Source organism: Capricornis sumatraensis, chromosome 7 (assembly GCF_032405125.1).
Source record: "Capricornis sumatraensis isolate serow.1 chromosome 7, serow.2, whole genome shotgun sequence".
Classification (NCBI taxonomy): domain Eukaryota; kingdom Metazoa; phylum Chordata; class Mammalia; order Artiodactyla; family Bovidae; genus Capricornis; species Capricornis sumatraensis.
In genome coordinates, this window is record NC_091075.1 from 118,600,001 (window position 1) to 118,613,299 (window position 13,299).

At 47.4% G+C, this 13,299-nt stretch overlaps 1 protein-coding gene across 1 annotated transcript in view; it reads left to right on the top strand.

Annotated features, from left to right (window-relative positions):
* POLN (DNA polymerase nu) overlaps positions 1-13,299 on the top strand; it is a 142,448-nt gene that overhangs the window by 11,346 nt on the left and 117,803 nt on the right. The window contains exons 2-3 of the mRNA XM_068974993.1: positions 6,960-7,039; positions 8,438-8,941. Coding sequence (XP_068831094.1) covers positions 6,960-7,039; positions 8,438-8,941 — 584 coding nt within the window. The remainder of the gene's footprint in view (positions 1-6,959; positions 7,040-8,437; positions 8,942-13,299) is intronic.

Sequence of the window (13,299 nt, forward strand, 5' to 3'; positions counted from 1 at the left end):
ATAGCGCTCGCACACCCCAGGGCCTGCCTTGCTTCACCTCTGCTGTCCAGCCTTCCAACTTCAGACCGAACGCTGGGTCCCCAGTAGCACCAGACTTTGAGAACTGTCACCTGGGGGCTAGCTTGCAACGCTGATCCCCTTGGAGAACAGTCCCTGGGAGCTAGCTTGTAACACTGATCCCCTTGTGCCCTCCGAGGTGCTGAGCTTTGTTCTGACTAGAATCCACACATGTTCCAGGCCTGGGTTTGCCTTTCCCACACACAGGACCTCAGTGAGCTCTGTTCTCCAAGGCTCGCAGAGCATTTGACCCGCTGACCTGCAGTCCTGCATAGCACTGCCCTGGCCATAAGGACCCGCCTCTATGGCACAGGAGCTGCAGCTGGCATGTGATCCTGGGACCCACGGGCTCTGTCACGGCCGCACGGGTGGTGCAGTGATGGAGTGGTGGGTAGCAGGTCAGCTCCGGTGACCTCCAGGCCGCAGTATTCCCTGGACATCAGTGACCGTTGCAGGAGGCAGGGTCCCCAGTGGAGATGGTTAAGGACGCTGGGACCCAGAAGGTGGCAGCAGGAGCAACCCTGCCCAGCATCACTCCCAGAACCCCCTCAATAAGTGTGTTTTTCTCTCTATGTTTCTGGGTTCTGCAGGTTTAGTCTTGACTCCCCAAGGTAAATTTGCCAAAGGCATAGGAAGAATGCCTTTCTTCAAGGTGTAGTTGCTGCCCAGTCATTTCAAGTTTCTTATACCAAGAGACTGGCGGGCCAAAGACTCACTCTCCATCCTACGAGGGGTGACTTCCTGTTACCAGGAGTCAGGGCTGCCGTCACACAAAGGGGACAGGAAAGCCTCTGTTTGAGACCCAGGTGATATGATTGGACACCCCATGGTCCACTGTCCACATCTGACGGTAAATGCGGTGGCCGTGCCTGAAAAAGGCATGACGACCAGGGACTTCACCTCTCAGGGGTGAGGGTTTAGGTCATGATCAGACGAGCTACCAAGACCAGCAGAGGTGCCCAGCCAGGGTGAGGGGCCCTCAGGATGGGTGGTAGAGAGGAGCAAAGATCTGCAGCTTTGAGACTGGCTGCAGGACAAGGAGGCTAACCTTGCCCTGAAGTTCCCCCAGGAGGAGGCCCAGCGGAGTCCCGAAGGAACTGCTCCCAAACACGTCTGCACTGCACGTCTGGTGATCGTAGTGAGGACTAGTGAACAGTGGTTCCCAGAGCCTCCTGCTTATCATCCCAGCTACTATTGGCAGCACAGCCCTTCCTGATGGTTGCCTCAGCTGCAAAGAGCTTCTTTCCCCAAGGGCACACTCCTTTCCCAGGAGCAACCAGGTAGTGACTGGTGGGTGCAGAGGTTGACCCTCCTGGGGACAGTTCTGTAGAAGCATGCCAGGTCCAGAGCAGGCCTTCATAGCAATTGCATCAGTCCTTCACTCCCCTGCAGACATGGGTCCTGAGAGTGAGGATCAATGTCCTCATGCAAGCCTTCCTCTCGAGGTCAGCCTCCCAGGGACCAGACCTCTGCCAGTGTGTGGGTGTACGGCCATAAATGTCATTTAAAAAAAACGAGATCACAGTTTCACAGATCTCTGCATCTTCAGGTCAACTAACAGCTCGTTGTGTTCGGGGCTCTGTGTGGATGCTACATAATTTACTCCTCCGCTACCCTCTTGATTGCTTTTGCTTTGCTTTCAGTCCTTTGCCATAACGCCTGACTGTCATAAATGTTTTGGCTTAACCCTATTTACTGTTGCATCTATTTCTGTGAAATAGATAGCCAGCAGTGAGGCGCTTTCATTAAATGATTTATGTATTTTATACCTCTTTGTTTTTGTTGAGGTTACAACACACAAACACCCAGTACATCTATCCTAAGATCATAGCTCAAAATTTCACGGACTGAACACCCCTGTAACCTTCACCCAGATCAGGAAACGGAACCCTGGTCGCATCCCCGAGGCCCATATTTGGTCCCTTTGGATTTGTCCTTTTCTCTCCAACTCCTGAGACTTATGTGTGTGTTTTTAATGTGTTGACACTTTGCTTTCCAAAAAGATCCCAGGCCGCACTCACCCTCTGCAATGGCCCACACTTTGTGGAATGTGCTTCTCTCTGAATATGAGTAAATCCACTTCTTACCTGTCACTTTGTCCCTCACTGAATTCTTCCTGTGATGAGACATCGAGAACCTGAGCTTCATCAGGTCCTGAAACCAGAAACCTGCTCTACGAACTGTCAGAAGGTATCAGCCCTGAGAACGTAAAGAGCATGATCTTCCTCCTGAGGGAGCCGATTCCAAAATTCCAGATGACCTCTAGAAGTTTCCTGGAATGTCTGGAGAAGCAAGCTAAAATACATGACGATAATGTGACTTTACCGGAGGATCTCTGCCAGAAAATTGTGCCGAACCTTATGGAAGAGATAGATAAATATAAAAGAGAGAAATGGAATTTCAAAACAGATGCCTCAGGTTGCTTTCGCGCCACGTAAAAAAGCAGTATTCTGTGGTACAGTACTCGTGGTACAAGTGTTCCTTGCACCGCAGGAAGAACTGTGGCCATGGGAGGGCGTTTTGATCGGCTCTTAGACTTGAAAGACCCTGGGGTCGTAGCTTCCAGCCCCCCACCCGTCATGGAAATCAGTGGCAGTCCATTCTAGTGATGAACTGTTTTCTCACACACCCACACACACCCCCACAGGAAGATCTGAACTATTCACATTTTTACCAGTGAGGAGTGAGACTGCCTCTTCTCCGTCTCCAAGTATATTTACTTTGCATTTCCCTGACTACTACAGAGTTTGAGTATCACATCGTATTTGTTTGCTTTTGGGAATTGCTACTTTGTGTGTTGCCTCTCCGTATCTTTTGCTCATTTTCCACCGAATTTTTCATTTTTGGTCAGTGTACTTTGTTGTCTAGTATAAATATTAACTGTTGGTCTTTTTTGTCCCATTACTTTTTCCAATGTATTATTTTCTTTCAGAAGTGGTGCTAATTGTCCTCTCCCTATTTCCTAATTTATCCTTCTCTACTGAACTGAAATACGATTTTCACTATATGTTAAATTCTCATAAGCCTTGGGGTCAGCTTCTGGATTTTCTGCTCTGTTCTAGAGGTCTCCTTGTCTACTCCTATTCAAATACCTTGTATATGTGGTCACGGTGGCTTTATAGTATGTTCTGATAATCTGGCAAAGCACGTCGTCTTCAATCTTTTTTTAGACTTACCTAATCAAACTGATCACATGGCCCACAGCCTTGTCTAACTCAGTAAGACTATGAGGCATGCCGTGAGTCATGGTGGAGAGTTCTGACGAACGTGGTCCCACTGGAGAAGGGACTGGCAAACCACTTCAGCTTCGTGCCTTGAGAACCCCATAAACAGCATGAAAAGGCAAAAAGCTAGGACACTGAAAGATGGACTCCCCAGGTTGGTAGCTGCCCAGCATGCTACTGGAAAAGAGTGGAGAAATAGCTCCAGAAAGAATGAAGGGACGGAGCCAGAGCGAAAACAGCGCTCAGCTGCGGATGTGACTGGTGATAGAGGTAAAGTCCAGCGCTGTAAGGAACCTGGAACGTCAGGTCCCTGAACCAAGGTAAATTGGAAGTGGTCAAACAGGACATGGCTAGAGTGAACGTCGACATTTTAGGAATCAGTGAACTAAAATGGACTGGAACGGGCGAATTTAGCTCGGATGACTATTATGTCTACTACTGTGGGCAAGAATCCCTTAGAGAAATGGAGTAGCCATCATGGTCAGCAAAAGAGTCTGAAATGCAGTTCAGTTCAGTTCATCCGCTCAGTTGTGTCTGACTCTTTGCAGCCCCGTGAACTGCAGCACACCAGGCCTCCCTGTCCATCACCAACTCCCAGAGGTCACTCAAACTCATGTCCATCAAGTCGGTGATGCCATCCAGCCATCTCATCCTCTGTCATCACCTTCTCTTCCTGCCCCCAATCCCTCCCAGCATCAGAGTCTTTTCTAATGAGTCAACTCTTCGCATGAGGTGGCCAAAGTACTGGAGTTTCAGCTTTAGCATCATTCCTTCCAAAGAACACCCAGGACCGATCTCCTTTCGAATGGACTGGTTGGATCTCCTCGCAGTCCAAGGGACTCTCAAGAGTCTTCTCCAACACCACAGTTCAATTCTTCGGCGCTCAGCTTTCTCAAGCAGTACCTGGGTGCAATCTCAAAAACGACAGAATGAACTCTGTTCATTTCCAAGGCAAACCATTCAATATCACAGTAATCCATGTCTATGCCACAACCACTAATGTCGAAGAAGCTGAAGTTGAACGGTTCTATCAAGACCTTTTAGAACTAATACCCAAAAAAGATGTCCTTTTCATTATAGGGGACTGAAATGCAAAAGTAGGAAGTCAAGAGATACCTGGAGTAACAGACAAGTTTGGCCTTGGAGTACAAAATGAAGCAGGGCAAATGCTAACAGAGTTTTGCCAAGAAAACACACTAGTCATAGCAAACACCCTCTTCCAACAACATGAGAGACAACTCTACACATGGACATCACCAGATGGTCAATACTTAAATCAGATTGATTATATTCTTTGCAGCAAAAGTTGGAGAAGCTGTATACAGTCAGCAAAAACAAGACTGGGAGCTGACTATGGCTCAGATCATGAACTCCTTATTGCCAAATTCAGACTTAAAGAAAGTATGGAATACCACTAGATCATTCAGGAATGATCTAAATCAAATCCCTTATGATTATACAGTGGAAGTGACAAATAGATTCAAGGGATTAGATCTGATAGAGTGCCTGAAGAACTATGGATGGAGATTCATGACATTGTACAGGAGGCATTGATCAAGACCATCCCCAAGAAAAAGAAATGCACAAAGGCAAAATGGTTGTCTGAGGAGGCCTTACAAATAGCTGAGAAAAGAAGAGAAACTAAAGGCAAAAGAGGAAACAAAAGATACACCTATTTGGATGTGGAGTTCCAAAGAATAGCAAGGAGATATAAGAAAGTCTTCCTCAGTGATCAATGCAAGGAAATAGAGGAAAACAGTAGGATGGGAGAGACTAGAGATCTCTTCAGGAAAATCAGAGATACCAAGGGAATATTTCATGAAAAGATGGGCACAATTAAGAACAGAAATGGTATGGACCTAACAGAAGCAGAAGATATTAAAAAAAGAGGTGACAGTTCACAGTAGAACTGTACAAAAAAGATCTTCACGACCCAGATAATCACGATTGTGTGATCACTCACCTAGAGCCAGACATCCTGGAATTAGAAGTCAAGTGGGCCTTCAGAAGCATCACTACGAACAAAGCTAGTGGAGGTGATGGAATTCCAGTTGAGCTATTTCAAATCCTAAAAGATGATGCTGTTAGAGTGCTACACTCAATATGCCACCAAATTTAGAAACCTCAGCAGTGGCCACAGGACTGGAAGAGGTCAGTTTTCATTCCAGTCCCAAAGAAAGGCAATGCCAAAGAATGTTCAAACTAATGCTCAGTTTCACTCATTTCACACTCGAGCAAGGTGACGCTCAAAATTCTCCAAGCAAGGCTTCAGCAGTATGTGAACCGAGAATTTCCAGATGTTCAAGCTGGATTTACAAAAGGCAGAGGAACCAGAGATCAAATTGCCAACACCTGTTGGATCATCAAAAAAGCAAGAGAGTTGATGCTTTTGAACTGTGGTTTTGGAGAAGACTCTTGAGAGTCCCTTCGACTGAAAGGAGATCCAACCTGTCAGTCCTAAAGGAAATCAGTCCTGAATATTCATTGGAAGGACTGATGCTGAAGCTGAAGCTCCAATACTTTGGCCACCTGATAGGAAGAACTGACTCCTTAGAAAAGATCCTAATGATGGGAAAGATTGAAGGCAGGAGAAGGGAACGACAGAGGATGAGATGGCTGGATCGCATCACTGACTTGATGGACATGAATTTGAGCAAGCTCCGGGAGCTGGTGATGGACAGGGAAGCCTGACATGCTGCAGTCCATGGGGTCACAAAGAGTCGGACACGACTGAGTGACTCAGCTGACCTTCTGGGACTTCCCTGGTGGTCCAGCGACTGAGTCTCTGCCTCCCAGTGCAGGGGACAGGGGTTCAGTCCCTGGTCAGAGAAGCAAGATCCCATATACTGCACAGCATGGCCAACCCTCCCTCAGAAACAAACAAAGCAACTTACCTTCTCTATTTTCAGACATTTAAATTTCCTATGTACTTTGAAGTGTTTTCTTTTTTCAGTGAAAAGAGCCCGGTAGGGCCTCTGATGGGAATTGCATTAAATTTATATTTGGGAGAATTAAATATTTTGTTCCTGTCTCAATGCTGTGGTTTTCCGTTTGTATAGATCATGCTTTATGCCGTTTTGTAAGATTTTAAGTTTTCATCATTGAGTGTCTTGTGCCTTTCTTATTAAATTAATTGTAAGTGTAACTTCTCTGTTGTAAAGGAAAGGTTTCCCCCATTTGCACTTGTTGGTTATTATCATTGTTATAGATACTTGAGTTATGTTGTCTGGGACTGAACCCAGTTCCATCACTTCCTGTCCAGCCCAAGCTTGTTAAAATCTAAACGAGAAGTTTATATGCTTTACTGAATCTCTAATGTTCTGTTACGCAATTATTCCATCTAAGAATTTCTTCAAACTTTTAATACTTGCAAGCTTTCTGTAAAATATTGAACTTGGCTTTTCAAAATCAAGTATTCAAATGCTCATACCAAGTGATACTTTTCTGTAAACATTTCCTGGTTACATAGATCTGTCTCCAGTTAACTTGCAGATATTTTGCATAAATGTTTACTGCCATGGTGGTATGCATTTTGTTTGTAAATTTTCTTACATTGTTTCAGTTAAGTAAGTAATGAGGAAATGATTATAGAGGCTATTTTCAATGTTTAGTTAATTATGTGACTTAGATTTTAATGTTTCCTTATTCTCTCGTGTTTCCTTTCTGTGTCTTTTAAAGCTGCAGATGTCGTAGAGAAATCCAGTGTTAAGTGTTCAGCACTACTTGAAGATGGAAAGACTCAATCACTGGAAAAAAAGGTGAGTCTTTGCAGATACGAGTAATTCTAAACAGATTGCTTTCACTTTTTCAACAAATATTTATCAAGTGTCAGCCATATGCTGGGCACTGTGGATACAGTGGTTAAAAGACGAAAGAAGTTCTCCTCCAGGAGCTTATAGCTTTCTTGTATGAGGGGACGAGAAGGATAGAGAAGCGCAGTATTTCTCCATGACTCGGTGATGCAGTGTCACAATAGGAGTCAGGGCTGAGTGCTCTGGGACCCACTGGGGAGACGGTAACCCAGTTTTCGTGCTGGCTCGTCCTGCTTTTCTCTGGTGGTGGGAGAGGAATCTGGGACACCTTTCTGAAGTGTGAGCGCTCCGAGTTGAGGTCTAGGAAATGGTCTGTCTCAATATCCTCACCTTTAGAGAGTGGGGAAGGACTTTGGGATAATTTTTTAGGTTAAGGGAAGAAGAGTTGGAGCTTTGGGGTAGTGAAAATAAAGAGAAGTTCAGAAAAGAAGGGTATAAAATTCACAGTGGGGCTTCTCAGGTGGCTCAGTGGTAAAGAATCCACCTGCCCAAGCAGGAGACACAGGTTTGATCCTTGGGTTGGCAAGATCCCCTGGAGAAAGAATCGGCAACCCACTCCAGTATCCTTGCCTGGGACACCCCACAGACTGGGGAGCCTGGCGGGCCACAGTCCATGGAGTCACAAAGAGCTGGACAGGACTTAGTGACTAAACGACCAAAATTTACAGTGGGCGAGGCATGTGGTTGAGCTTGGAGGAGAGATGAGAAGAGGTCGTGTTACCAAGACCTCAACTGTGAGTCAGTGGGGGAGGTGGCCTAACAGTTCAGACTGTGGTGGTGATTCTCGTTCGGTCCCTAAGTCGAGTTCAGCTCTTTGCCACCCCATGGACTGCAGCAAGCCCGACTTCCCTGCCCCTTCCCGTCTCCTGGAGTCTTTGCATCGACGAATGAGTATCCCACTAGATCGAAACAGGAAGAATGTTGCTGCTGAGCTGCAATGTTTTAAGAAGTTGAGTAGGTAGAGCTGTGGTGATTTCATTTTCTCTGTAAATGGCCTTTGCTTGGAAACCGTCAGTGGTTCATCCTCAGTCTTGTACTCGCGCTCAGCACATCCCCCTCCACGGCATCTCCTGTTACACGTGGCCCCAGCGCAGGGCTGGGCTGGGAGGCCTTCTCCACTAGCCCCTGTCTTTTCCAGCCCAGGGTGCAGCCAGGCGCTCCTGCCCGGGTTGAGAAGAACCACCGCTCAGGAAGACGCGCCACAGTTCATTAGGAAGTTGGATCACAGTTGATGTGAAGCCATGTCCCCGCTTTACCTTAGATGGGTTTTATCAGATTCTACTTTGGTTTATAGACCTGTCTGACGAATCCATATTCTGTGACATACTTTCCATTTTTCTGTAGAATCTTAATTTGCTTACGAGCCAGCTGTCAGGAGTTTCCATCAAGTTCTGTCCTCAGTCCTCTGGTATGAGAGTCACAGATCAGCTGTCTGCCGACCAAAACCAGAAGGGTATCAGCTCATCGGCTCCTTCAGGGTGTTCAGTTCCACAGTGTGACCAACAGGCCTCGGTTCTACAGAAAATGGAACGTAAAAGAAAACACCTCCCAAAGGAAAACATAACCAGTGAAAACAACAGAGAAAGCGTGAATCTTACAGGAAACCACGTATCTTGTAGCAATTCATCAGCAAAAACAAGTAAACTTGTGATATTGGAAGAAGGTGCTGGTGAGGTCAAAACCTACCTCAGTTCCAGGCACCCAAAGGCGTTCACAACTGATTTTTGTGACATTAGACATTTGGATGCTTTGGAGCAAAGCCAGCTGATTGAGATGCTCAAGCAGGCAGGCACCGTGGTGGTGACTCTGATGTATGAGGACGGCTCCACCCAGCTGAGAGCTGACCAGGTCAGTAAATGGGGTTGGTCGTGTTTGTTTCTGTTTTGTAGGCGCCGTAAAACAAGCCCGTTTTCTCAGTGTCTGATTCTGCTGGGAGAGCTAGCAATAAGGGTTTACACTTCCCCTCCCCCACTGGTGAGTGACCACGCGCAGCTCTCACTAGGTTGTAAGAGACTGCCCAGTGTTTCCAGGTCTCTTATACCATTTCACACTCCACCAGCATGCGTGAGGGGTCCAAGCTCTCCTCCTCCTGTCAGCACTTGTCTGACTTTTCATATTTTAGCCATGTTCTTGTGTGTGAAGCAGTGTTTCATTGTGTTTTTAAAATACTCATTCACTTATGTATTTACTCGGCTGCATCGAGTCTTAGCTGCGGCACGTGGGATCTTTCTTTGTTGTGTCCTTGGGGATCTCCTGTTGCGTCATTCAGGATCTCCTGCTGCGTCATTCGGGATCTCCTGTTGCGTCATTCGGGATCTTTCTTTGTTGCGTCATTGGGGATCTTCTGTTGCATCATTCGGGATCTTTGTTGCGTCATTCGGGAATCTCCTGTTGCATCATTGGGGATCTTTCTTTGTTGCGTCATTGGGGATCTTCTGTTGCGTCATTGGGGATCTTCTGTTGAGTCATTGGGGATCTGTTGCATCATTCAGGATCTCCTGTTTCGTCATTCGGGAATCTGTTGTGTCATTGGGGATCTCCTGTTGCATCATTCGGGATCTCCTGTTTCGTCATTCGGGAATCTGTTGCGTCATTGGGGATCTCCTGTTGCGTCATTCGGGATCTCCTGTTGCATCATTTGGGATCTTCTGTTGCGATGCATGGGCTCTTGAGTTGTGGCGTGTGGGCTCAGTAGCTGTCGAGGGCAGGCTTAGTTGCTCTGCGGCGGCGTGTGGGATCTTAGTTCCCGGACCAAGGTCGGAACCGAGTCTCCTGCGTTGCAAGACAGGCTCTTAGCCACTGGCCGCCCAGGGAAGTCCCTCAGTGTGGTTCGAGCTGCATCTCCCTACTGACTGGGGCACTAGGCGTCTTCTCGCGTGCTGGTTGTCTCTTTGCGTGTCTTCTTTGGTGAAATGCCAGCGCTGGTCTTTTGCTCAGTCTTTAAATTGGGTTATTTGTGTTTTATTTTGGACCCGTAAGATTTCTTTATATATTCTGATACAAGTCTCTTGTCCGATGTATGGTTTGTAATTCTCCAAATCTGTGGCTTGTTTTCCAGCAATTTCTTGATGACTTTTTTGTGGTGTTTTTTTTAACTTTATCTATTGTTTTTGGCTGCCCTGGCTCTTCATTGCTGCACTAGGCTTTCTCTCGTTGCGGCGATCAGGGGCTCCTCCTCTCCAAGATCTGTGGGCTTCCTGTCGTTGTGGCTTCTCTCGTTGCGGAGCTCGGGTTCCAGACTCACCAGCTTCAGTAGCTGTGGCTCATGGACTTAGTTGCTCCTCGGAATGTGGGATCTTCCTGGACCAGGGATCAGAGCCGTGTCCCCTCTGTTGGCCGGCAGATTCTTAACCACTGGACCCCCAGGAAAGTCCTTGATGGTGTTTTTAAAACACAAAAGGTTTTTTATTTTCATTGATTCCAGTTTGTCAAGTACTTCTTATATTGCTTGTGCTTTTGTTGGTATATTTAAGGATGCGTTGCCTATCCCAGGTCATGAACACTTTACCCTATTTTCTTCTAAGAATTTAATTTGAGCTCTTACATTTAAACCTGTGATCCAGTTGAGTTAATTTTTGTGTGTGCTGTGAGATAAGGGCATAAATCCACCCTCTTGCATGTTGATACCTAGTTTTCCCAGCACTATTTGCTGAAAAGACTGTTTTCCCACTGAATTTTGGGGGCACTTTAATAGAAACTCAATAGATTGCAAATGTTAGGGTTTACTTCTGGACATTCACAGATGTATAGAACAGTCTTTTGGACTCTGTGGGAGAGGGAGAGGGTGGGATGATTTGGGAGAATGGCACTGAAACATGTATAATATCATATAAGAAACGAATCTCCAGTCCAGGTTCGATGCAGGATACAGGATGCTTGGGGCTGGTGCACTGGGATGACCCAGAGGGATGGTATGGGGAGGGAGAGGAGAGGGGTGTTCAGGATTGGGAACACGTGTACACCTGTGGCAGATTCATGTTGATATATGGCAAAACCAGTACAATATTGTAAAGTAATTAGCCTCCAATTAAAATAAATAAATTTAAATTTTAAAAAAGTTCTTTAAAGGTTGATCTATATGTCTATTTGTATGCCAGTCCAACACTGTCTTGATTAGTATAGATTTATAATAAGTTTTGAAATTAGGAAGTGTTTCCTCTTTATCTTTTTCAAGATTGTTTTGAGTATTCCGGGTCCTTGGCATTTCCATATAAATTTTAGGGTCAACTTGTCAGTTTATTCAAACATCCAGCTGGAAGTGTGATGTCCGTTGCTTTGAATCTGTGGGTTAACCCTGACAGTTTTGTTGCCAACCCAGGCCCCTGGACTCTTCCATCAGCAGATGCTGATAAGAGGCCAGACGAGAGTCTCAGGCTGTACTGGGCTTGTGCTGTAGTGCACGGGGGCAAGAACAAGAGACAGGTCCCCTCAGGGCCCTTCAGTGGGGCAGCCACGGGGCAGATCCTGTGGGCTGGGCAGGAGGTGTTACTTAGGGGGATCTGTCCACCCCCTTGCTGGGGCCGTGTGCAGCGATCACACGCAGTACCCTGCTTTTGCTCCCAGCACCTCAGAAATGGCAGTTTGATTCTGGCCCATTTGTATCCGATCGCTCATAATGGTCCCAACTTGACCACGTGCGCAGTTATTTTTAGTCGCTTGCAGTTTCTTCGTGTCCTGTCGCTTGAGGAGACTTTGTCCAGGTGCAGCACTCTTTCCTCTCTGAGGGATCCTGCACCCCTTCTTCTTAAGGGTTAAAGGGCCAAAGGTCTCTCCTTCTGGAGGTACTTCCTGCTGAACTGGGGCTGCAGACCCTACCCCTCTCGAGAGGCATAGAAGTCTCTCGCTGAGTGTTCCAAGGACCAGTAGGGACCTGGTCACCGTCCTTGGGAATGGATTGAAGCCCTTGAGCCATCAGGAGCCTTACCTGAAGATGTTAGAGCCTGGAAGACACAAACTTGACCTAAAGGTTAAACGGGGCCAGAAAGGAGAACAACGATAGCCACTAAAGGGCTTAGAAAGGGGAGGAACCAAGGTTCCAAGTTAACTCTTGACCAAACAGTGGAGGCAGTGTTGCCTCTACCCAGACTGTGAAGCCACTCTGCTTGGGTGTATGTCTCCTGAATAGTGACCCCTCCCTGTCCTCTCGCGTGGATCCAGGTGCATCAGGAAGTACTGGTTATGCGCAGACTGCCTTGCTTTGCTGGAGGTAACCAGGAGCTCCGTGGTTATCAAGAATTACATGAGCCAAAGAAGAAACAGAGGTCTTAGGGTCTGTTAAGTCTTGCCCTGTCTGTTCCATTACACGAGCAGGCTGCTTGGTGAGAGTCCTGAAGTTACTTCCTGAGCAGCGGAGCACCCCTCTACGGGGCTGCTGGTCACCCGGTCGGCGGGAGCCCATTCCTGGCGCACTCTGGGTTAGGTGATGACCTGGGCAAGTCCCACTGAGAGCGAAAATCCCTCTCATTCCTGTGATTCCCGTTGTGCACCCCCCTATGACGTGGACGTTATCAGTGCACTTGCAGGCTGTAGTTCTGTTGGAAAAGGATGGGACCTGGCCGTAACTCCACAGCATGTGGTGGTTTGGGTGTCTGCAGAGGAAAACAAAGCCGTCAGGGGCTCAGATCAGAATGGCTGTCTGACTGTTGTTAAGCGTGGACAGTCCCTGAAGGACACCGCTATTGCTAGTGCATACGTGGTGAGGGGTCAGAGGACCATTATGTTGGGGATTCACATTGTGTAGCCTTACGGTGGCCTTAACCAGATGCTCGTGTGTCACCTTGCCGGCCTGGTCAGTGGCTGCAGTGACAAGCCAGACCCCTGTTTGGTCCATATCCCACAGGCAGGTTGAGTTGATGGACGGGTGGATGGCACGTTTCCGTCCCACCATCACATTCCCCTTTGGTGTTGTTCAGGGAGCTGGGGCTACACTTTGAACCAGGGCCCCCGTGGGCGAGCTTGCAGGTACAGCTCCTTCCTGGGTAAGAGGCGGGTACCTGGGGGCAGGGCAGGGTTCTTGAGGGATGTGAAGCAAGTGCTGTTTATGCAGTTTAACCTAGTACACCCCACATCTCACGTCCCGCTGTGTGGGGGAGTCAGGTTACAGCGCTGAAACAGGCTGCCAGAAGGTGGAAGTGTGACCAGCAGAGGCCAAGGGGCTGGCAGTCGTCCGGACTCAGACTGTTGATTCGCAGCGGAACTGACAGGTT